Source organism: Hyperolius riggenbachi, chromosome 6 (assembly GCF_040937935.1).
Source record: "Hyperolius riggenbachi isolate aHypRig1 chromosome 6, aHypRig1.pri, whole genome shotgun sequence".
In the NCBI taxonomy this organism is placed as follows: domain Eukaryota; kingdom Metazoa; phylum Chordata; class Amphibia; order Anura; family Hyperoliidae; genus Hyperolius; species Hyperolius riggenbachi.
Window position 1 is genome coordinate 82,658,924 of NC_090651.1, and position 26,627 is coordinate 82,685,550.

General features: G+C 41.8%; 1 protein-coding gene across 2 annotated transcripts in view; it reads left to right on the forward strand.

Moving 5' to 3' along the window:
* The window catches only part of LOC137520976 (tenascin-N-like), a 132,896-nt gene that overhangs the window by 14,934 nt on the left and 91,335 nt on the right, over window positions 1–26,627 (forward strand). The window contains exons 1-2 of one of the 2 annotated variants that reach the window (XM_068239619.1): window positions 13,675–13,799; window positions 18,503–18,866. In XM_068239619.1, coding sequence (XP_068095720.1) covers window positions 13,785–13,799; window positions 18,503–18,866 — 379 coding nt within the window. In that variant the 5' untranslated portion in view covers window positions 13,675–13,784. Of the gene's footprint in view, window positions 1–13,674; window positions 13,800–18,502; window positions 18,867–26,627 lie in introns of those variants that run through there. The other variant, XM_068239620.1, reaches the window with a different exon arrangement.

The window sequence follows — 26,627 nt, forward strand, 5'->3', positions numbered from 1 at the left end:
CTACACGGCAGCATTTGACATATGGTGGCAAAAAAATCATCATGTCACCACGTTTGAGCATGGCTACATTCAGATGTGACAGTGTGATATTTTTTTCCACCTCATTGGGAATCACAATCACGCCCACAAAACGCACCCATAATCATGGTGAAATGTACTCTTGAAAATTAGTGAAAACCAGGATTACAGTGCACAGCGATTGCGTGCGTAAGGTAAGGTTCCATTTAGGTGCCCCTAACATTAGCAAAGCACGTACTTTTATGTTTACAAACATTTTTGGCAGGGATGCTCAAATCCGGTCCGGGAGACATCCAGATAATTGCTATCCGGATACCTCCAAGTACAGCTGTGCGGGGGCTGTCAATCTTACGCGTATGCCGTCTTCTTCTCTCCGTTCTAGGTGCCTCCCACGATGCGCTCCAAGCGCCGCATGCACCGGTCACGTAACTACAAACACTTCCTCCTTCCGGGTTGAAGGAGGAAGTGTTTGTAGTCACGTGACCGGCGCATGCGACATATATTCAGCAGCACTCCAAAAACATTTTTTTCTTAAAAGTCAGTGAAATTTTTTTTTTTTTTCCCTAAAGTAGTTTGAGCGTTGGTCCTTTAGCCTGATTTGGAATAAGTTCAATCTTGGGTTAATGTTCCTCTATAAGTGCATCAGTCGTATGTAACTCCATTCTTGTGTCCTTAGGTGCATGCCTATTTTATTATTATCATTATTGATTTATAAAGCGCTAACAAATTCTGTGGCTCTGTACAAAGTAAGAAACAAACATGTAGTACAAAACAATACTGACAAATAATAGTGTACACCAATTGCAAAATACAGAATTGGTACAAAATACAGAATTGGTAATTATAGGGTCAAAAATAACATGATTAATAAAATATATAACAAATTCCAAGAAACAAAAAGGGTGAGGTTTTACAGTATGTGCTAGAACAAATAGAGTACAAGTAGATGTCTGTAATGTAGGAAAACAGGACCTAGAAGCTAAGACTTGCTAAAGAGGCTCACATTAGGAAGCATAGGGACTAAATGTCCTTCAGAAAACCTAATTTAAAAAAAAAATCTAAAAAGATGTGGGGTGAGGCGCTAATGTAAAGTTATTAGATATTCCATCCACACTTCCCACTCTGGTGGCCTACAAAGAAAAAATAAAACATTATGGACTCTGACATTTTGCAACACAGATTTTCTTTATGGGATGTCTGCAGTTGCACGATTTGCTGTGTCATTGACATTATTTACTGCCGAGGGGACTGGTTCCAGAACAGTAAGCGTTATTAACGTTAATGACAAATCACAGGAAGATTTAGGACTTTCTTGTTTAGGTGTTTGTCCTCCTTGTCAAAGTTATGTGTGTTTGTCAGCCTTCATCATTATTTAGCTGTCTTTGGTATAACTTTGTAGATCTTTGATTTGCTGCCAGATAGTAACTGTCACTTTGTAGGTGACTTAAACATTTCTGTAGTTATCGGCATTCGGTTCACTGCAGAAACGGGCTGATGAACGTCTTCTTAACACTGTCCTAGTCCAAGGTGGACATTCACTGATCAAACAATGTCCACTGGATTTTATTTTTGTCCATCAGAAAACAGTTTGTCAATCAAGAGATGCACGATCACTACTTAACACACTGGAATCAATATCTGATAGATTTGTGCTGTCATTCAAACCAGAAAGGACAATTTGAGTGCAAGGCACACCTCTGAAATTTGAGCAACACCATAGGTACTCATATTAGGGAAGTAACTGGCTATAGCTACATAATAGCTGAAATCTATAGGAATGGTTGGCTTGCTGGGAGTAGCAGCTCATCTGAGTTTTGCAACAATGCACAAAATAGCAGTTGGTTAGTGTTAAGAGTAGATGGGGAGTGGTTAGGGGTAGAAATAGGTGGGGGGTGGTTAGGTTTAAGCATAGATTGAGGAGGGTTCAAGTGAGAATTAGGGAACAGAGGGTGATAGTAGAATATTGGTAAAAACACTGATATGCTACTATAGTGGATAGTAAAATATTTGTAAAATTACTGATATTCTATTACCGCTAGTTGAAGCCCATGTTCCTTGCGCCTCTTTTGCATAGATGCAATCAGGCTGCTCAGGAAATGAGTCATAGTGCCAACCGTCTTCCCTCTAATGATATACATGCTCAGAAACACTGAATTGATCAAAATATAACTGAAATGCGCTTGATTCTTGTACAATCAATCAACATTTTACATCCTGTTTGATCAAGCATTTGTTAATTATCTGGGACATATTGATCAATATGCATCAATCAATCCGGCAAAATTGTAATTAATTTATAATCGATTCGATAAAAACATCATATTTATTGTGTGATTTAACAGCAAAGCCGATCAATGTATGGCCACCTAACCAGTGAGTTCCTTGTCTAGCATAGAAGGGGCAATTTTATTGGTGTCAATGAATTTTTGACTTACTGTTTTGCTAGGAAAGTTATACTGTAGTCATCATGAACTTGAAAATCTTCAAGATGTTTGATAGTTAAAATTGTTTTTTCATAAGAGCAATGATGACTTGACCATGGAGAGAGGCAAGAGATTAATTCATCTCCCTCAATAAAAACCCTGTAGAAGTGTACATGGAAGAAACAATATTCCTCTCCTTTACAGATGTTTTGCCACAACCACCCAACCTAAGTCAATTTACGCAGTCAGAACAGATTGTGCTCCTTACCAAGGGCTATTTAACCCCTGCAGCCCCTTTTGCTGTGTGATCCAAGCAGCTCTAGTCTGTGTACCCCTGCGCTGTATCCTATTGTGACCTTGGCTACCTATTGCTTTTACTCCATATTTCTGTTGTGGCGTTTGCCTGCGAACGTGACTTTAGGTGACCTCCTCCTGCTCTGTGCTCAGTCTGTGACCTCAACTCTGCTTGATCAATCTCCCCTGACCACAGCTTTTGACCTGACTTAGCCTACTCACTGCCTAAATCAACCTTTGGCTTGCCTTCGTGCAGCTAGTCCACCTGCCAGTCTTGACCACCTGCTTATTCATTTTTTCCACAGTCCATGGTTTATTTATTATTTTATTTAGTTATTTGAGTATTTATATAGCGCTGACATCTTACACAGTGCTGTACAGAGTATACTGTCTTGTCACTAACTGTCCCTCAGAGGAGCTCACAATCTAGTTCCTCCTGTTATCCCTGTTTTCATTGGGCAATGCAGTTATCCAGCTAGCTATGACTTGATAGTCACATGCATCAAAATAGTCACCTGTTTACTAAAGGTAGTTGCAGAATGCTCTGGAGGGGATCATTAATTAGTTAGACTCCCGAACCAAGGGGAAGCCTTGCCTATAGACAATGAGTCAGCAGAGCACTGACACTTCGGCTCATGTAAGTAACACAAAGTAGTATACTCATCTCTATCCAGTCTTTAGTAGGCCAGTGTACATCTAGTATTTAAGGGTAAGTGTCTCTCTTTATAATGAACAAGTCAAGGAATTCTGCCCAGTGAATGGTTTCATTAATAATCCAAGTTTCATTGTCCTTCCGGGCTGTTTTTAATATTTGGTGTGTAGAATACATCTACCTTCTATCACATATTCTGGTGTTTTGATTTATTGCGCTATTGGCTCCTGGTTTGTGTCTTCCTTGTGTCTTCTTGATCCACAGATTCCTTGGCACACTCTCCTCCAGTAAGCCTGTATTAGACAACAATACGTGCACAACGGCAGTTCACGTAGGTAGAAAAACTCAGCTGATGTTGACCCCGTTTTAAAGACGTTTTACTTAAAACTGCTCAGACCTTATACTTGGTCAGTTGTATTTCAGACATTGTTTTTAAAGAGAGGAGCTATTGCATGTGCAAAAAAAGGCAGATGGAGCTCTGGCTACAGGAGGGGATGATTAAACATGAAACAGTGAGTAGAAAGACGGGTAGTTTTTCAAGGATACAAAACAAAGTATGTAAAAAATCTGTCATTATGCACATGTTTTGGCTAATATGAAAGTTTCCATTTAGCTATAAGTTATGTGAGCCACACTCCACCACTTGTGTTCATTATTTCCCCAGTGCGTGTGTCTGATCACACACATGTTACCCTCATGTCTTCTACAAAAATATTCCATGGGAATGTACAATTTTTTTTAAATATCTGTTTTATTTATGAAGTCTATACTATATATATGTATAATTTTGCAAACCTTGCATTTATACACTAACCCCCTGCTGCTGTCTTTATGCTAAAATAATTTCTCCTACATTTGCCCTTTCCTTGTGCAGCACACAACAAAAATGCTACAGCATGCCCCAATCATATACTGTAGAGATTGCTGTAGAACTCTCCTGTGCAGCCTACAAAGGAAGGGATTGTCTCTTCTCCATCCAAACCTCTGCTGTGTGGCTCATCAACCTTTTTTTTCACACTCCTTGAATATTGCTCCCCCTGCCATTCTCTCTATTCGCTGCCTATTGCACAAACAATCTAATTCAGACTTATAACACTAAGCTATAGAGCTCTCTTAACCCTCCTGGCGGTATAAAAAAATACGCCAGGAGGCAGCGCGGCAGTTTTTTTTAAATTTTTTTTTTCTATATCATGTAGCGAGCCCAGGGCTCGCTACATGATAGCCGCTCCCCCCGCCCTCTTCGATCGCCTTTGGCGATCTCCGATCAGGAAATCCCGTTCAAAGAACGGGATTTCCTGGAGGGCTTCCCCCGTCGCCATGGCGACGGGCGGGATGACGTCACCGACGTCACTGACGTCGGGTCGTCATTGGGAGTCCCGGGCCACCCCTCGGCGCTGCCTGGCACTGATTGGCCAGGCAGCGCACGGGGTCTGGGGGGGGGGGGCCGCGCGCCGCACCGTATAGCGGCGATCGGGCGCGCGGCGGCGGCGATCGGGGTGCTGGCGCAGCTAGCAAAGTGCTAGCTGCGTCCAGCAAAAAAAAATTAAACAAATCGGCCCAGCAGGGCCTGAGCGGCACCCTCCGGCGGCTTACCCCGAACTACGTTCGGGGTTACCGCCAAGAAGGTTAAGGAGATGAGAGAGTTGCAGCAAAGGTATCTTTAACATCACAAAATCAAAGTCTCCAGACTTGGTAACAAATACCGTAAGTCCTGTTGCTCTTCATATCATATCTTTAAAAGTGTTGTTATTTAGCTTTGGGTTGAAGTTATTTGATGGGTGTTGCAGTAAGTAGGTGTCAGAAGGATTGCAGCAGTCCCCCAAGTTCAGCCCCCCAAGTTTGCTGGCCACCCTAATGTTATTTTCACCACTTTTTATAATCTATCTGACGTTAGGGATGGTCCTTCAGAAGAAAGCAAGCTCTATGATCAGTCAACTCTTGGCTGGCTATGTCATTGACTGTCCATGATGTCCTGGCCAATCAGTGGCTTGTTCACCATCTTAGGTAAGCACAGTTCATCATTCAGCACACCATATGTGGATATTAAATTCAATGCACTTTTATTGTGCAATCAGTTACATGAAGTTCCAACAATTGTTTCGGGGAGCCTTGACCACACGCCTTGAGTAAGGGGGACCCTGTGAGGCCCCCAAAACAATTGTCGGAACTTCATGTGGCTATTTGTACAATAAAAAAAAGTGCATTGCATTTAATATCCACTTATGGTGTGCTCATGAAATGAACGAAACTGTCTACGTCGCATCATCAAGCACCCAGAACCTGATGGTGTGCCTGCTTCACTACGTGCATTGTTCACCAGCTTGATTTCTAACATAAAGCTCTAAGCTAGGTTTTACCACAATCCTGTCTTATTTTATCATGATGTTAATAACCAAATATGGTGTTAGTTAACTCCATAACCACTGGCAGGTGGGAAGAAGAACTCAGCTGACGTGGATCCTTTTTTAAAGGTTTCAGTTTACAAGTGGCTGAGAGGCATAATGGTCATCAGTCATCAGACAGCTCTTTAGTCAAGTCATCAAGACTTTATGAAGACCCTAATCAATGATATTCCTTTTACCCTGTCTATAGTGTGGGGCATAAATAAAAGCTTTTACTTATGCATTGTCCTTCTTCATTAAAGTGTACCAGAGACTATATAAAATAAAAGTTTTATACCTACCTGGGGCTTCCTCCAGCCCCATACGCACGGAGAGATAGGTAGAGAGTGCACTTCTCTTGCGCAGACTGGCCGAAGTTACCAGCGATACAGAAGGCTGAGGACTGCAGCGTGGGAGCGATCCATGCACATGGGGCTGGAGGAAACCCCAGGTATGTATAAAACTTTTATTTTATATAGTCTCTGGTTTCCTTTAAAGTTATTGGTGTTTTTGTGCCATTTAACTTTTTATGGGGTTGTGCAAGGGAAGAGGGCAGTCATCTGAGGACCACCTACAATTAAAGGGGCTTCTAAATGCTATCACTAGTTCTCCCATTTTACCAAAAGGGGAGTCTAAGCTGCCCCACTTGTAAATGGGAGCTGGGTCCATCTAGCTTTAGACCTCAAGCTTTTGGTAATTTTTGAAAAACTTCTCTGTTAAATTCCAGCTTTAAAGCCTAGCAACTAGACTTTATTTAAATATTAAGATATGCTCAAACAAAGGAATTACATTTTATTACATTTCAATAAAGCTATAATATACAGCACTATGCAGCATTGGAACATTCACTGCTACACAGGGGAGTTCCTAGGGTCCTTGGAGATCGAGGGCACCTGTGGGCACTATGTGGGGGTATATGCGCCGCGGCAAAAACATGGGCGTGGTCATGTAGTGAGTGGGCATGGCCATGCACCAGAACTTAGCAGCGGTGTAAGCTACAAATAACGGGTCTGCCCATCGAAATATTGGATGGAGCCCCCTGTCCTTTATTTATATAATTTACAATCAGTATAGACATAGATCAAAAATGTATACGCACATACAATTTTGATTGGTCAATCACTGACCAACTTTACCACCCCCGCGCAGTAAGTTGGTCAACAGACAATGAATTTGATGAACAGAGCTAAAATTGGCTAATAAAAATTGTATGTGTCTACCAGGCTTTACAGCTAATACTGTACATACTGAAAGTAGCAGGGATCAGCATACAATACAGCTGGTTTACAATCAGTAAAGGCACAGAGTAACACCTTATACTGTACACACTGGAGGTAGATCAGCACACAGTGCAGGCACTAGAGAACAGCTTATACTGTACATACTGTAGGCAGCAGAGATTAGCACACTGCAGCTAGCGTGCCGAAAAATATGAGGGTTACGTCGAAAAATAGGTGTGGCCATGGACCAGAAAATAGATTGGGGGCACCCCAGGACATGTTGGGGGCACGGGCCCCCCCAAAATAGGGCTAGCGACGCCCATGCTGCTACATACAGTATAATATTAAAAATGACTAGAGTCCCATCATGGTTCAGATTCTGGGTAGTCAGAAAACTGATCATAGTGCAAAGATGGAAAAAAAAATTAAATTTATATGTACATATGCATGGAAGATGTACATTTGTCCAATTAAATACATTTTTAGTTCCTATGTAGCTGTCACTTACAATAGGTATTATAATATATCAACTCTGTACCGCTTACCAGATTTGGACTAGTCCATTTCCTCATAGAGGATTATCAGGATTTGTTGAACGTTCAAATGCTCTCCTTGGATGGCACTGGCATAGTCCAACTTTTGAAGCAATTAAAAAGAAACTTTAAGAATATCTCATGAGGAGGAGGACTATTTCAAAACCTGTCAGTAAAAAGTTCAGACCTGTCAGATTATAATACCTACTTGATACACTGCAAGTAAAAAAATGTATAGTACATTTACTCTGGGACAAGCATACATCTTGTATGTAGGGGTTGATGCACTAACTGCCAGTAATATGTCATGTGCAGGTAGCAATATTACCGTTACTACCACCAGCAGTGTACCGCACATTACTTAGCGTGACCTGCAGTACATAAGAAAAGTAAGCATTGCTACAGTAACATGCACAAATAGCATAATGCACATTATCATAGCAATACACATGTTACTTATGTGCTGCGGGTGGTGCTGAGTGCATAACATGCAGTGCACTGCTGGTGGTAGTAACTGTAATATTGCCGTGCGTTTCTTGTGCATGGCAATATTACTGGCGGTTAGTGCATAACCCCCATGTGTCTATAAGGACTTTACATTTTCCAGTTTTTCGCTATAGTGCCCCTTTAAGTCTAATTTGTGATATGTAATATTTCTCAGAAAATAATTAAAGTCAAACTTACTTCAAAATATATTATGCTAAACTTAATGAATAAATTATAATGAAAAATAAATCACTGTATGTTCCGTTTAATTTATGTCTCTAATTTTATATGCACAAAGTACCTCTAAATTGATAAAAAAGGAAAGATAAACAGGTTGTATTCTTTGTGTCTATGTTCTTATTTTTATTTTATTGAGTATATTCAATATAACAAATTCCTTTCTTAATTAAGGAAGTACAAAATATGACATAATATTTTTTACATGATGTTTTCAGAAGGCAAATTTCCAAGCAATCTTGACTAAAAACTCTAATTACTTATGATAGGTATAACTAATGACACTTGCACAAGGTACAAAAAGCAAGTAATTACTGCAGTTCGGAATAATGATGGTGCAGCCACCAGCTAGACTTATTAGGTATACTGAAAAGTAAAAGATTTGTACAATCAGTTCATAATTACCTTCATCAAGAAAAATTGCACACACCACTCCACTGGTAATAAAGAAGAAAAAAATCAATATACAGTACATTCTCTTTAAATTATTTCATCTAGGTAAATTAGTAGTCTTAGTAATATATCCTCTTTTGCAGACATAAGAAGACTTGAATAGCACACATTGGCCCTGTGCTGTCACAACAGCCTCCTTTAATGTTATTTAACATTATTTATATTCTTTGTATTAGTATATTCCAGTCCCCCTGCAAGATTTAGTTATTTAGCATTTCCCAACTGTAACTCCCTGCTCAACAGCCTTGTCTAGATGTTTCTGCAACAGTTGAGTTCAGTTAGTGAGGATATCCTGCTGTGCTTGTAGTCGCATCATATTTTTACCTATGAATATGCTCTAAAAAACATCTTTGTATGCTTTCAACGCCAGTAAAGATACTACAGATTATACTTGGAGTCATTATTTCATCGAGTAAACTGCCTGTGGAGGTTTCTAAAATCAGTATGGAGTCATACTGCTATACAGACTGGGTCTTCTGGAGTATGCCTCACACATAAAGCGGGAATTCGAAACAGAACAGTAAAAATACGATATCTGCAAGAAGGTAATGGGATTTCCTGTCATCTCATCAGTAAAGGACTGATCTGCAATACGATAAAGGATTACCTAGCTACACCTCAAACACAAGTCTACAAAGAGTAAATAGACGTTCAGCAAAAAAGTACAAGAATTGCCTGTCTGCCTTCCTACAGTGAATACAGTGAGTACAGACTGCTTCAGAAATTGTACATTTCTTCTGTTTGGGACTATCGCTATTAAGTTTTAAAAAAAAAAAAAAAAAAATCACCCAGTGATAAGATTCATAAGCATCATATCTGCAGCCATAGAGCATGTCTATTTCTATGCATTCTATTAACATGGAAGATGAATTAATGCTCGGTCAAGATGATTCAGATAAACATGTTGTACTACCTGAGAGACCAAGGCGGTCAATACATCTTTCTCTAAAGGCAAGAGAGAGGTATGAAGCAGAAAGTGAAGGAATGTTTCATAGTCTGTCTGAATTGTGGATAAAAACGCTGCAACACATATCTGATATTGAGAAGACTGGCAGTAATGGAGAGCAATTAAACAATGCACTTACAAGACTTAAGAAGACATATGAAAATTACAGGAAACTCTCTGAAAAATATTCTTCCTTTCTATCGCAAGTTAGTACAGAACAAGCGTCAAAAGAGTTGAATGACTTTACCACTGCTGATCAACAGAGACATGTTACGTTTATGGAAGCGAAGTTACAGTTAGAGAATAGGATAGCAAATTTGATCGAAACTACATCCTGTACCTCTATTTCTTCTAGACACTCAAAAAAACTGTCAGTGCAAGCAACCTCTCACAGATTTACTAGATCAAGCAAATCGCTGCAGTCACTCTCCCAGAGGTCAGCATTAAGCATTCAGTTAGTCAAAGCCCGTGCAGAAGCAGAGGCTGCGAAAGCACAATCTTATTGCTTTGAACAAGAATCGACTCTTAAAGCGGACGCAGCACGCAAACAGGCGGAAGCAGCACGCAAACAGGCAGAAGCAACACGTGTGCAGGCAGAAGCACAGGCAGAAGCAACACGTGTGCAGGCAGAAGCACAGGCAGAAGCAACACGTGTGCAGGCAGAAGCAACACGTGTGCAGGCAGAGACAGAGGCCCAGTTAGAACTTCTGCAAAAGAAAAGAGAAGAAGCAGCAGCTCTAGCAAGGTTAAAGGTCTTCGAACAAGCTGTGGAAGAGGAAGAAGGAATTAATTACCCTAGCCTAAAGTCTGCTGACGATCCTGCTAAACGAACTTTGCAATTTGTTCTGAACCAGAACAATGGATATACTCCCCTACTTACAGCTGAAGTCTCTGCACCTACCTGTTCAGCAAGTAAACAGCCAGAATGCATATCGTTAAAACATGAATCTCAGTTTAACACTGTACCTTTGAAGGATTCTGCTATGCTGTCCAACACTACAAGTCCAAGAGAACAAATCTATACACCTTGTCAGACCTCAGCAAGATATAATCACAAAGAAATATCACAACCAATTGGAACAAATCCTATGAATCTCATAACACAGTCTTTTTCAAGCTCCCATGCTCCAAACATCACACAGATCAAACCCTCGCCTGGAGTAAACGCATCTGCATCTCCATTCTCTACATCACCACTGGAACAGCACAAGCCACATACTGTCTGCAGTGGTGACGCATTTCCACGTACAGAAATAAAATCAAAAAAGTCTGAAATTGAAGAAGTTGGCAAGTATATGATTCGCCGAGAGCTTCTTAACTCTGGACTAACGAAATTTGATGATCAACCAGAAAACTACAGAGGTTGGCGAGCTACATTCAAGACTATAATCCAGAACCTGGAGATTGAACCTATAGGAGAACTTGACCTACTTATCAAATGGTTGGGACCGCAGTCATCAGAACAAGTTAAAAGACTGAAATCTGTTCATTGCGATGATCCAGCAACGGGTCTTAACATAGTTTGGGAGAGATTAGAGAGAGTTTATGGATGTTCTGAAGCTATTGAGCTTGCTTTATTCAAGAGACTTCGAAACTTCCCAAAACTGTCTAACAAGGACAACCACCAGTTTCAAGAACTAAGCGACCTTCTTCTTGAAGTAGAAAGAGCCAAGGCAGACCCATACCTTCCAGGTCTTGTCTACTTGGATACAGCTCATGGTGTAAACCCAATTGTACAGAAGTTGCCACCGAATATTCAGAGTGAATGGGCAAAGAAAGGATCTAAATATAAACAGGAATATAAAGTATCCTTTCCACCTTTTTCTTTTTTCTCCAAATTCATTAGAGACATAGCTACTGTAAAGAATGACCCAAGCTTTTTATTTTTTGATACTACAGTTCTTCCTTCAACACCTTTAAATTGCGATACTCAAGGCAAGTTTAAGGACTCACGGAACTCTATCTATGTCAAGAATACTGGAATCTTCTCAAGTTCTCAAGACTCTGATTTTAAATCACAGCAAGTCAAGGAAAATGATCCTAGGTATCAATGTTCTATTCATAACAAGCCACACCCTCTTAGAAATTGTCGTGTGTTTAAACAAATGCCCTTTGAAGAGCGCAAATCTTTCCTCAGAGAACACGATATTTGTTATAGATGTTGTGCATCTACAGACCACTTTGCTAAAGACTGTAAAGTTCCTGTCAAATGTTTTGACTGCAACAGTGATAAACACATAACGGCTTATCATCCTAGTTCTCCCAAAGAAGTGCTTCAAACTGCTCAAGACTCAAAGACCACACCAAGTTATGGCGGGGAGAGTACTGAGGAAATGACAGCATCTGTATCCACAAAATGTATTGAGGTATGTGAAGAAGGATTCCACAGAAAGTCATGCAGTAAAATATGTCTGGTCAAGGTATATCCAGAAGGACGACCACAGAGCGCAGTGAAGATGTATGCTATCCTTGACGACCAGAGCAACCGTTCATTAGCAAGTCTAGAATTCTTCAACGTGTTCAATATTCAAGGAGAAACCTGGCCCTATACTTTACAAACTTGCTCAGGCCTGGTTAAGGTATCTGGAAGAAGAGCACATGGTTTTGTGGTAGCATCTGAGTATGGAAACACAGAATTTCCACTTCCAACACTTATCGAATGTGATCAGTTGCCAAACAATCGAGAAGAGATCCCTACACCAGAAGCGGCTCTTTATCATCCTCATATGAAACACATAGCCAGTTACATTCCACCGCTTGATGATGATGCAAAGATTCTCCTTCTTTTAGGCAGAGATATCCCAAGAGTCCATAAGGTGCGACAACAATGCAATGGACCAAATGATGCCCCTTATGCACAGAAATTAGATTTTGGATGGGTCATAATAGGAGATGTTTGCTTAAATACATTTCAAGAGTCTTATGATGTGTTCTCATGCAAGACCAGCATCAGAGAATCTGAATGCACCTTTCATTCACTTAAACATCCTTTTAACTTTCAAGTTCAGGAGAGTTTCAGTTTAAAGACTTCATGCGATGTACAAAAGAAAATCAGTTGTAAGAACAGTTCTCATCAAGACTTTGGTGACACTATATTCCAAATAACTCGTGATGACAATAAGACAGTTCCTTCCATTGAGGATAAAGAGTTCATAAACATCTTGAATAATGAATTCTTCAAGGATGAAACTAACAGTTGGGTAGCTCCTTTACCGTTTCGTTCACCAAGAATTAGGCTTCCAAATAACAAGAAACAAGTTATTTCTAGGCTAACTTCACTTAAAAAAATTCTGAAGAACAAACCCGATATGAATGATCACTTTATAAAGGCAATCACTAGCGATGATGGAAAGGTTCGCAAGGTGAAAGTGAAGACAGCAAGAAATAGTAGTGTTAAGACTTTGTGTAGACCCATCACGGAGACAGTCTTACTCCTGCCTTCAAATGAAGATGTCTTATCTACTCGATCCAAGGGAACAGCCTGATATGCCTTCAAGTCTACTGAGTTACATCCTTTCTCCAGTGATGGAAGATTCTTCAAAGATCTGCATTCAAGAATTAATGTTTATGTTTTATGTTTTCTCTCTTCTCTACAAGTCTTAATTATACTTATAGTTTTCAATGTTAAATTGTATTATATATAGTGGTATCTACCGATACCAAGCGGGGAGTGTGCTGTCACAACAGCCTCCTTTAATGTTATTTAACATTATTTATATTCTTTGTATTAGTATATTCCAGTCCCCCTGCAAGATTTAGTTATTTAGCATTTCCCAACTGTAACTCCCTGCTCAACAGCCTTGTCTAGATGTTTCTGCAACAGTTGAGTTCAGTTAGTGAGGATATCCTGCTGTGCTTGTAGTCGCATCATATTTTTACCTATGAATATGCTCTAAAAAACATCTTTGTATGCTTTCAACGCCAGTAAAGATACTACAGATTATACTTGGAGTCATTATTTCATCGAGTAAACTGCCTGTGGAGGTTTCTAAAATCAGTGTGGAGTCATACTGCTATACAGACTGGGTCTTCTGGAGTATGCCTCACACATAAAGCGGGAATTCGAAACAGAACAGGCCCTATTAAAACACAACTACTGTATTACTAGCATTGTATGTAAATATTGTGCTATGTGAAAGTTATGTCGCTTGTGCAAGTAAGTTTAGTATTTATTTTTTTACATTTAAAGAATAAAATAAAAAAAGTGTGCCTCAAACCTTATTAACCAATGAAGGCTGGTATTGTATAGGAAGGCTAAGGGCGGTTCACATTTGAAGCATATCGCAATTGCGTTCACGATTTGACGTACAAAATATTGCGGGTTTACCTAAATTTGCGTTTGTGATTCCCATTCAATAGAACGAGAATCACAATGCAATCGTCCCTAAAGCGCTGCATGCACTGCAGTTGCGATTTTTTAAAATCACGAACACTGCAGTGAGAATGTCTCCATAGGGATACATTAGCAGCAGCGCTTTGCTGATCGCTGGCGTCACGTCTCCTTCAGTTCACCCTGCTTCCTCATCTGACTTCAGTGCGTACCTCTGACTCCGCCCAATGGGAGACACAGGTGCGCACCGACATCAGATAAGGAAGCAGGGTGAACCGAAGGAGACGTGCTGCTCTGTGTTCCGCTGCCAGAGCGCATGCTTGTCCTAGTAGTCCCCTACGCTTTTACAATAAGGGCCTATTTCCACTACATGCGGATTCTGAATGCAGAAAACTGACTCCAATGAATGCCTAAAGAGAACTTGAGGTGGGTTTGAAGAATATTATCTGCATACAGAGGCTGGATCTGCCTATACAGCCCAGCCTCTGTTGCTATCCCAAACCCCCCTAAGGTCCCCCTGCACTCTGCTGCAATCCCTCATAAATCACAGCCATGCTGCTGACAAAAAGCTTGTCAGAGCTGGCTGTGTTTATCTCTATAGTGTCAGTCTGCTGCTCTCCCCGCCTCCTGCAGAACTCCAGTCCCCGCCTGCATCCCTTCAGTCCCTGCTGATTGGAGGGAAGGGATGGGGGCAGGGACCAGAGCTATGCAGGAGGCGGGGGAGCAGCTGAGACTGACACTACAGATGTAAACACAGCCTCATAGCATGGCTGTGATTTATGAGGGATTGCAGAGTGCAGGGGGACCTTAGTGGGGTTTGGGATAGCAACAGAGGCTTGGCTGTATAGGCAGATCCAGCCTCTGTATGCAGATAACATTCTTTAAACACACCTCGGGTTCTCTCTAAGGGAAATCTGCATCAGAAAAGTCGCTTTTAGTGGAATCAGGCCCATAGGCATTCATTGGAGTCAGTTTTTCTGCATCCAGAATCCGCGTGTATTGGAAACAGGCCCTTAACTTTTAGCTTGTACCGCCGGAGTGGAGGGTTTTCCTTGGCTGACCAACCTTTTATATGCAGTGATACAAGAGGCGCTTCCGGTGAGTGGATGCACAAAGGGGTGACCCTTGCTTTTATCCTTCCTGTGGTGGTGGCACTGCCCTCAGGAGTGCAGCACTGGGTGCTGTGTGTGGAGTAACTACAGCAATACTTAGCACTGTGTGCAAACTTTAAATTGTGTTTTACAGGGTTTTCCACTCCGTTCTTGGATTGTGAGTGGAGGCACGAAGCGCAGTGGTTTGTTTGCTACTTAGTGAGATGAAATCTCCAACACTTCCTAACAGAACAAGGACAGGGGTAAAAGTACCTATTCCCACAAGCAGTTAAAAGTAAACATAAAACAGTAAAACATAAAGGGCTTGATTCACTATAACAAATAGTGTGCCTCATCAGATTTAACATGTGTTATAAGAGTTAACATGCCTTATCAGAGTTAGCATGCCGTATCAGAATTAATGTGCCTTATCAGAGTAGCATAGCGAGCGCTATGAACTTATGCCTGCTAATTGGCAATGACGAGGGCTCCACTCGTCCTGCCCTGAGCCCCTGTGTGTCTATCACTTTAAAGGACATCATCCCCGCACTTTGATTGGCCCAATAGGCTGCCTGTCAAGTGACAGGCAGCCTATTGGGCCAATCAAAGTGTGGGGATAATGTCCTTTAAAGCGATTGGACCTGCAGGGGCTCAGGGCAGGACGAGTGGAGCTCTCATCATTGCCATTGCCCGTTAGCAGGCATAAGTTCATAGTGCTCGCTATGCTACTCTGATAAGGCACATTAATTCTGATACGGTATGCTAACTCTGATAAGGCACGCTATATTTTATAGTGCATCAACCCCAAAGTCCTTTATTAAAAGATATAACACTTGCTAGAAAAAATAAATGTTTTTTTTATTTTTTATTAACCTTCCTGGCGGTAACCCCGAACGTAGTAAGGTAACGGTAAGCCGCGCAGGAGGTTTTCTCCGGCCCTACTGGGCCGATTTTCTTAATTTTTTTTTTGCTGGACGCAGCTAGCACTTTGCTAGCTGCGCCAGCACACTGATCGCCACCGGCCTGCGCCCGATCGCCGCTATCCGTTGCGGCGCGCGGGCCCCCCCCAGACCCCGTGCACTGCCTGGCCAATCAGTGCCAGGCAGCGGCGAGGGGTGGATCGGGACTCCCAATGACGTCACGACGTTGCTGACGTCATCCCGCCCCGTCACCATGGCGACGGGGGAAGCCCTCCAGGAAATCCCGTTCATCGAACGGGATTTCCTGATCGGAGGTCGCCGAAGGCGATCGAAGAGGGCGAGGGGATGCCGCTAAACAGCGGCTATCATGTAGCGAGCCCTGGGCTCGCTACATGATTTAAAAAAAAAAATAAACTAAAAAAAACTGCCACGCTGCCTCCTGGCGGAATTTTTCATACCGCCAGGAGGGTTAATGTCCCCTGCTGTAATTCAAATCATGAGCTATCCTAAGCATTGTGATCCTAGAGTCTTTAATACATCTGGGATGGGATTCCCAGCAAAATAATCCTTAAATTTCCTGCTGGGGCTTCCTATTAGTCCATTGATCTGGACCAATAGGAAGCATCCCCTACTGGGGGTCTCATTGGTTCAGAACACAAATCCAAAGATACTTTTGCTGGGGCTCCTTCCCAATGGTGATGTGCATGTTTTAACCATTTATGAGGATGCATAACCAGCGCCAGTGTACCTTTATATTAATTTCCTATGGGAGGGGATGGATATCATGTGACGCCCTTATTGAAGAGGGCTTCCAGATTTCCCAATCAGCCCCTCTCCATTATCCACATTATCTTGAGCACTGACGATTAGAATGAGCCTCATGTTATTGACAAATGTGCTTTTGAAGGGTAGGTGGAGGATTCAAGCCCCTATTTGCAGAGTACCCACTGTGAAGAACCAAACTGGTATTGGTTTGGTTTTGTTAAAAATGGTACAAACAGATACATGTGACCTGTCCCATAGAAAATCATTGTCAGCTTTGACCTTTGGCTGCCTGTTGCATCTAAATGCAGGCCAGTGGACCTAATGTGAACTGAGCCTAAGTTAACAAAAGTCTCCTATCTGAGGTCAGCAAAAATGTCTGATTGCCTCCTAGGCAGAGTAAAAAAAACAACCTATCCCTCCTCTGTTCTCATTTTTTTTAATGATAAAAGGTCTTGGAGTTGCAAACATTAATGTAGCATTTGAAACAGATGGTAAAGCGTGTGTGATGCAGGCTGATGGTTTATATGAACCAAGGTTTTTAAAATTGAATTGGGTACACATTGAGTCACCTGACCCGACCTGCAGCCTTTTACTACCTGTTCCTTCTCCTCTCTTCTCTTTCAATCAGCCACAGGCTTCAGGCTAATGTCCAACAACACGACACTATGAATGTACATTACTCAAATTTCCATGTAGATTTATGGCCAACAATGTCAAAGAGTTTAACTGAAATCAGAAATGCATTAAAGTAAAACCTTTTAACCTCAGAGTGCCAACAATATAAGAAGTACTACAGCCTCTAATGAACACATTAATCAGAGAACCTGAAAACGAGCTTCCTGCCAGTAGAAGACAGCTTGGCCTGCACAGCCTTTGCTGATCCTAGACCTTCGCCTCCACCCCGTTAGAATGGAACAAGAGTTGAAAACATGGAGGGCCATGCCACCAGCCTAGAACACCCCTTCCTTTCAATGATAATTGATCATCAGTAGCAGCTAAAGAAAGACAATAATAAGCATGTGTCAATTGAAATTGTACTTAATGCATATAGTCAAATGCAGCATCTAAGTATAAGTTTGTACAATATATTTTTTTTCCTGCACCTTTGGAGTCGTCATCAAGGGCACAGCCAATTGAAATTTCCTTCAGCTTATTTAACTCATTTTCTAATTCATTGTATGTAGAATAAGGTGGCTGCCCCCCCCCCCCCCCCTCAGGAGGCAATTCTATGCAGCTGCCTAGGACCTAAAGATAGAGTCAAGGGGCCTGTTGGATGATAGCTCACACCAAATCTAACTAAAAAAGCCAGGTGGTGGACAAAAAGTGCCATCTTGCCTAGGGCTCCATTTCATCTTGATCCTCTTCTGGGCACCACAGACCTGAAGGGAATATTCTACACTCACATACATAAACAATGTTCAGAATGATGGGCCAAGTAAACTGGCCATCACTGTTTATAGGAACCAGACAATTTCAGGTGTGTAGAAAGAACAATAGGGCTGAGGATTTAATTTGTTGCTAATAATAGTCTTTGGTAACCGAGGCATAACGTGTTTTTATCCTATAAGTGATTTCTTTGAACTTCTCAACTGAAGATGTTGACTGCACTATGCAATAAACTATCCACCGCAAGGCAGAGTTATAGATCTTGCATGGTAATGTGACACCGAAGCTTCCTGAAAATGACATCCAAAATTACTACACAACTAATGTAGTTTGTGTTTTTGTTCTTTTTTTTTGTTTTAATCCACAGAGATCTCTGCACAGTCCCAGAATGGAGCTCTTCTGGGGAGTTCTGGTTCGGTTCCTCCTCCTTTGTTGTCCCTGCCACCTTCTGACCACTGCAGCTGTCATCCCCGTTGAAATTGGAGAATGCAGCAGCGAGCAAGGACTCACCATTACCCATGTCTACAGCGCTCCTGGGGACGACGAGCAACTATCAACTGTGCAATCTGATAAAAATAATCTTGTATTCCGGCATCAACTTCGTCTCCAGAACCCTGCCGGAGACTGTGAGAGGAACTCCCTATTAAAAGACCTCTTGGCTAGGCTGCAAGCTCTGGAATTAGAGATGACTGCGATGAAGGACAATTATGAAGGATGCTGCGGAGGAGCAGGTAGTTTATATTCCTGTATCTATAAAGTGTATTCTAGGAGGGTGAGGTCTACCAAAACTCTAAGTGATGGGCGGATCTACTTGTAGTACAGGTACAACTGAATAAACAAACCAAACAGGCACAGGTCTTGGCATTGTAGGTAGTTGGAGATATATGGTGTGAGTAGACAGGAGGTGAACTATGCAGAACACAGAGACTATAGTACCAGCTACCGAAGCAGGTTAATGCTGGGTGCCATCATAGCAGCAATGCCATGCCCTGCATAGCTGTAATTCGGGGCTCCAGTGGTTGCCAGACCCCGAATTACATCTCCCTCTGTGTTGCGACAACTCAGAGGGGGAATAGTATTTAACGCCGCCAGGAAGTTTAGTGGCAGCAGGGAGAGCTGTCATTCGGCTCCCCCTGCGCCAAACTGCCCAGCGCCCAAATAATATGTACTCCCATCTACCTACGATGAAGATACTGGAGAACAGCAGAGGGCATTTTCACAATTACCTTTCTGCTGCAATGAACACCAAAGAATGTGACTTATTAGATGTCCGTTCTGGCGCTCTCAACAGATTAATCCCACCATTGTCCAATTTCTTATTTCTTTCTTATTTTACTTTGCTGAGCATAAACTGGACATATTTGCATATTTCATTAGCACAATACATAGGCTGGTCAAGAGCCCAGTTTTTTTGGCACAGCTAAGGACTACACTTCCATTCATCACCGCTTGGGCCAGGAACGTCCTGCATTGGTAAGGGGATTGATATTCTTCATGTACCAGTTTCAGCCTCCTGTGTCCTCAGCAAGGTCTTGTTGGTGCGACCAGATAAACAGTAGTTAAGTGATGCAGCACTTTTGTTCATGCTAGACCAAGGCCAGATTTATACTTTTTCCACCCTCAGTTCAACTTTCTTGCAGCTTCTCTTCCATGTGCTGCACCTCTCTCCTATTCCTTGTGCTGCCCCCTCATTCATGCCTCCTTCAGTTCTATACAGGTCCCTTGGGCAGCAGCTCCCTATTTCCAAATGTTGCTCCTTATTTGCAACCACTGTATTCCATTTGCAGCCTCTTCGTCCAGCTATGGGTGGGCAAGGTGGGGACATAAGTCCCCCGGTGCAGAACTGTGAGGGGGCTCAGCACAAATGCTGCTGTACCCCCCACACGTGAGAGGCAGTTTGCTGGCTGCCCAAAGTGCCCCTGCTTCTCTCCCTCCCTCTGCAGAGGAGAGCAGATACATTATAGCAGCAGAAAAAGCAGGCACATCTGTCTATATAAACGGGAGGAAGGGGGGCAATTCTGGCTATATAAACAGGAGGAAGGGGGCACATCTGGCTATATAAAGGGGCACATCTGGCTATCTATGTGGGAAAGGGACACATGTGGCTATCTAAACAGCATTTGTCCATCTGTCTCCACCCATAACCAGGCCCACATTCTGATGCATGCCAACGCTCATTTTGTCCAGGTGGTGGGGCGCAAAAATTGTCTTTGTCCCCAGGGCGCTGAATACCATAGGTATGCCTCTGGCTGCCGCCCAAGGCCTTGGTGTCCTTTCCAGACAAGTGGCCCTGTGCTAGACACCAGTTCTGAACTTACAAAGGGTAGGCTTTATTGTGATCCAATTATAGTAGAGTCTCAACTATTTAGGACCAACAGGGGTCTGCTGATGCCAGATAAGTGTACTTTTTGGTTGCTTGCAACTCAATGTTAAAAATAGCAGGCCTAGCCACTACAGTACTACTGTATACCTCATTTTATATACAGTACATACTATGAACTCTGTATTGAATGTTAAAATATAGTAATTGGAAGTTTATTAACCATGAGTGAGCTGTGAAACCCAGTCTTTAAAGAGACACTGAAGCAAAAAAAAAAAAAATGATATAATGACTTGGTTGTGTAGTACGGATAATTACTAGAAAATTCGTAGCAAAGAAAATATTCTCATATTTTTATTTTCAGCTTTACAGTTTTTTTTATTATAAAATTGCATAATTCTCTAATATTTGCAGTTTAACCACTTCACCACTGAGGGGTTTTACCCCTTGAGCACCAGAGCAATTTTCACCTTTCAGCGCTCCTTCCATTCATTCATCTATAACTTTATCATTACTTATCACAATTAAATGAACTATATCTTGTTTTTTCCCCCCACCAATTAGGCTTTCTTTAGGTGGGACATTATGCCAAGAATTATTTTATTTTAAATATGTTTTAATGGGAAAATAGGAAAAATGTGGGGAAAAAAATCATTATTTTTCAGTTTTCGGCCATTATAGTTTTTAAATAATGCATGCTACTGTAATTAAAACCCATGAAATGTATTTGCCCATTTGTCCCGGTTATAAAACCGTTTAAATTATGTCCCTATCACAATGTTTGGCGCCAATATTTTATTTGGAAATAAAGGTGCAATTTTTTCAGTTTTGCGCCCATCCCTAATTACAAGCCCATGGTTTATAAAGTAACAGTGTTGTACCCTTCTGACATAAATATTTAAAAAGTTCAGTCCCTAAGGTAACTATTTATGTATTTTTTTATATTGTAAATTTTTTATTTTTTTTTAATTACAAAAAAAAAAAAAAATATTGGGGAGTGTGGGAGGTAATGAGTTAATTTTTTATGTATAAGTAATGTATTTGAATGTGAAAAATGCTTTAGGGTGTAGTTTTACTATTTGGCCACAAGATGGCAACAGTAACGTTTTGTTTAATGCCACCTCCAAGCGTCCTTCCGGATGCTTGGAGGAAGTACTAGGAAGCTGGTAAAGTTTTTTTTTTTTTTGTCACAATGATCGCGCTGCTTATCGGACAAGCAGCGGATCATTGCGGGCTTAGATCAACAAACGGGAATGGATTTTGCCGTTCATTGGTCTCTGGGCGAGCGGCGTGTTTACGAGCGGGAGTGCACGCTAGAGCGTGCGGGAGTGCGGGCAGCGGCAGGAGCGCGGAAGGTACGGAGAAATTCGTACGGGCGGGGGTAAAGTGGTTAAACACTACTCAGCATTCTAAATGATTTCACAGAGCAGGCTAGTGAACTTTTGAACTGTCCTCTGCAGGACAAAAAAAAACCACATTACAGTTAGAAACACTTGAGATGATTAGCTTCAGAAGACAGAGTTCGTGGAGCTCAGTGGCTCTTTTGCATAGATAACAACTGGAGTTTCTTAACTCTTCCTGTACTGGAAACAATATTAGACTTATGTCTCTGCTCCTAATGTTTTATTTCTTAGCTGTACTACACAACCAATTCATTATATAATAAAAAAAATATTTTGCTTCAGTGTCTCTTTAAGCACAGCAGAGACCACAAACTGCCTAAGAAATTGGCCTTTACCACCTTGAGTAATGCAGCAATTTGTGCTGGTTGGTTGAGACTTCTGGTTAGTTAAGTTACGAATAACCAGGACTATACTGTACTAAAGAGTGCGTTTCCATTGCTGAGGTATGAGTAGGTCTTTAAAAGGGTTGTATTTTCTTTCCCTTTGGTAGACATGCTTTCATTTTTGTAACTTACAAAAGTGGCAGAGACAAAACATGAGCAACAGCTTATACATTCAAATGGCCGGATTGCCACTGACAATGTCATAAATGGGTAAACAATGTATTTCACCTGTAGCACATGCTTAGGCGAGGTTCATGGTTGGGTGCCCGTTACCGGTGGAAGTTTGGGCCCATTCCAATATCAACTTTAAAGGGAAATTTGAGCACCCAAAAAAGTAACATTTTTAGATTTTCCTGTATATTAGGGAGGTTAAAGTTAGCCATGGAGGGGGGAGGTTAGGCTAGCCGTTTGGGAGTTGGTGGTTAAGGTTAGCCGTGGGGGTTGGTGGTTAAAGTGAGGCATCTGTAGAGGGATGGTTCAGTGTGAGATTAGGGTTGTCTAATATCTGTGGAGACAAAAAAAATCTAATTTTTTTAGGGCCCTTTTTTCTTTGGTGCCCTTTTTGCATAGATGCTCATTATCCTGCCTTATGCAGGAACTTTCTCATGCTGCAAGCCTCAATGTTTTCCATCTCACACTTTAGTCACTTCTGGCACAATCTGTAAAAGAAATAAAGGATTCAAGGAGCCGATTTTCTCAGCATCATGCACTCAGGGACCAATGATAACACTGACAAAATGTCATCAAAATACCAAAATAACTTCCGGGTAATAATTAAAACTTTATGATACCCACCAGGCCCAGATTTACCTCACAGAAGCCTATAGGCACAGATGTCCTGGCACCTTACACTTTGCCCTCCATGAACCTACAAGCACCTGCTGAACCATACTGCAAGTGTGCCGTCTGTCCTCCCTTACTTCCCTTGGCCATCATAGTTATCTACAGGTGCCCCTTATTATTAGGTAGCCAGAAGTACCATCAATATTAAGTAGCTATTAAGGTGGTTCCAAGTATTAGGTAGCTGAATGAAGGGAGTTCTCACCAGTGGAATGTCCCAAGCAGGATGGGAAACCTCTCATTTACACTCTCATCAGGACTCTGCATGGAAAAGGAGAGAGAGAGGCACTCAGGGAAAGGAGTGAAACGCCTTTCCATCATCGGGGCACCTATAGGCATGTGCCTACAGTGCCTTATGGTAAATCTGGCCTTGATACCCACTATATCGCTATATCCTCCTGTGTTCAGGCATTGTTATGCCTCTCCATAAAATCCTCCTATCCCCTCTGGTATTCATGATCTTCTCTTCTTGGTGGTTCAGTGGCTGATTAACTTTATGCAGAAGCCCATGTAGCTCCATGAGTGACCTCTCCACCACAGCTATATACTTACTTTGAGCTCCATTTCAAATGATCCCTCTTCCCTGCCTAATGACTGCTAAATACAAAAAGCAGTGCTTACTAGGGTGGACTATGCTGAATAAAACCATACTGTCCAACTGCTGTAAGGAAGTGTACCACAAGATGGCGCTTTGCACCAGTAAAACAGAGCTGTACCGAGTGATACAGAGTGAATCAAAGATATTTGTATTGCTGAATAAATCTCTTAGACATTCACATTAAATCCCTTTCCGAGCTGAGAGATTTAGCATTATTTGCCATAAAATTCTTCTTTTATCTGTAGTAATAAAAATTCCACAAATAAACTAGCCTACCCAATTCGTGTCAAGAACCATTATTGATACAAAACAGAAATCTGCTGGAGTCATTGAATTCACTCCCTAAATTGATGTTGTGCTGCATCTGAATGTGCCTTGCAGCTTCGTATCTTTAAAGTGCAACTCCAGCCTCAGAAAAGGGTTATATGGCTTCCACTTCAAGGCTGAAACCAACCTATAATGAAGTGTAAACAGCAGTGGCGTAGCTAAGGAGCTCTGGGCCCCGGTGCAGGTTTTAGATTGGGGCCCCCAATCACTCTATACATAACAATTGATATGGCGCACCAAAACCTGCCAAGGACAACCCCAGTGTCAGAGTTGCAAGAAGGGGATGGGGAACAGTTTGTTAATGATTACTACTATTCAAAGCATCTATAGAAGTGTTTATTATGAGCACAGGACCAATAGAGAGCTAATATTGTGATAGAGGGTGGACCCTTTTGGGGCCCCTCTGGCCCAAGGGCCCCGATGCGGTCGCTACCTCTGCACCCCCTATTGCTACGCCCCTGGTAAACAGTAACGTAGCTAAGGAGCTGCGAGCCGCTATACAATTTTTACAATGGGGCCCCTCAAGTACTCTATACATAACAATTGATACGGCACACCAAAAACTGCCAATGGCAACTAGAGTGTCAGAGGTGCAAGAAGGGGATGGGAAATAGCTTGTTAATGATTACCACTGTTCAAAGTCTTTATAGAAGTGATTATTATGAGCACAGGACCAATAGAGAGCTAATACTGCAGTTGAGGGAGGGCCATTCGGGGCCCCACTGGCCCAAGGGCCCCGCTACGGTCACAACCGCTGCAACCCCTATTGCCACGCCCCTGGGTGTAAACCAGGCATTCTCTAAACACAACTGTCCATGAATGTTATGGTCTCTGACTGGCTTCTCTCTCCACCACTGTAATGTACACAACAGTCAAATTGGATTTAAAGTATAAAGGATAAAGTGAATTAGGCTTTTTTTTTAATTGATAGAAATAGTCAAAACAAGCAGCATGTGGTGGAAGAAAAACAACAGCAAAAAAAAAAAAAAAAATTCAGTCAGTGAGCATCCCATCGCTTGTCTAGTTAAAGTGGATCTCCAGCCTTCCTGTAAAAGAAAGTTATAGTTACCTGGTCTGCTGTCTCCCTCGAACCCGTCCCGACTTACGAATCACCCAACTTCCAGCGTATTGCCCCACCTTACCTCCCTACTTGGAGAAAAACGCAAAGAATTTTACTCCAGTAAACATAAAAGGCCACACCCCAGAAGTCAGGTGATTCAGGACGGCTTTGAGGGACAAGACAGCGCAGGCAACTATGACTTTCTTTTACAGGAAGGCTGCTAGATTTTAGCTTGCAGGCTGGAGAGCTGCTTTAACAACTGACATGCAGATCAGCTCATTCTCTTGTGGGGGATAGCAAAAGTAGCTGCCGGTTTTTTGAAAACGTTCCCTCCCTATAAGGATGAGATAGTGGTACGTTGAATGGTGGTATGTTCCTACCTTCCTCATCTCCCTCTCCCTAGCTACGCTGATCTATGAGGCCCTCGGCACCTTAGCTAGCTTTTGTGTGGACATCTGCGTGCGGCCGTCCCCCACTTTAGTGAACAGCACATGACCGTTATTCTTTCACTATTCTTTCACAAAGGCAGGTTGCAATCCTTGCAACCACCATGTAAGCATGTGGGAGAAATAACCGTCCTCCGTTGTACAGGAGAATCTGGATGCTGAATGGTCACTCTCCTGGAAGACTTCATAGATAACAACTGTAAAGCCATAAAAACCTCCTCTGGAGGTCTAAACTAGACTGGTTACTGTGGTGTAGGCACCCGGTGTATCTATGGTTGGTTCATAGATAAAAACAATACACAGTACAGTATATCCATAAAGGTATAAAGAAGCAATAGCTTACCTCTCTAGGCGAATAAGGCAATATGACAACAGTATACTGGAAAAAGATTTTATTCAACAGAAAAAGATCTTTTTGTGTGGAATAACATCTTTTTCTAGTATACTGGTGTCATATTGTATATAGAGGTAAGCGATTGCTTCCTTATACCTTTATTTATTTTAAGTATTTATATAGCGCCGACATATTATGCAGCGCTGTACAGAGTATATTGTATTGCCACTAACTGTCCCTCAGAGGAGCTCACAATCTAGTCCCTACCGTAGTCCTATGTTTATGTATGTATCATGTAGTGCATGTATCATAGTCTAGGGCCAATTTAGGAGGAAGACAATTAACTTATCTGTATGTTTTTGGAATGTGGGAGGAAACCGGATTGCATGGAGGAAACCCACACAGACACGGGGAGAACATACAGTGATGTGAAAAACTATTTGCCCCTTTCCTGATTTCTTATTCTTTTGCATGTTTGTCACACTTAAATGTTTCTGTTCATCAAAAACCGTTTACTATTAGTCAAAGATAACATAATTGAACACAAAATGCAGTTTTAAATGATGGTTTTTATTATTTAGTGAGAAAAAAAACTCAAAACCTACATGGCCCTGTGTGAAAAAGAAATTGCCCCCTGAACCTAATAACTGGTTGGGCCCCCCTTAGCAGCAACAACTGCAATCAAGCGTTTGCGATGACTTGCAACAAGTCTTTTACAGCGCTCTGGAGGAATTTTGGCCCACTCATCTTTGCAGAATTGTTGTAATTCAGCTTTATTTGA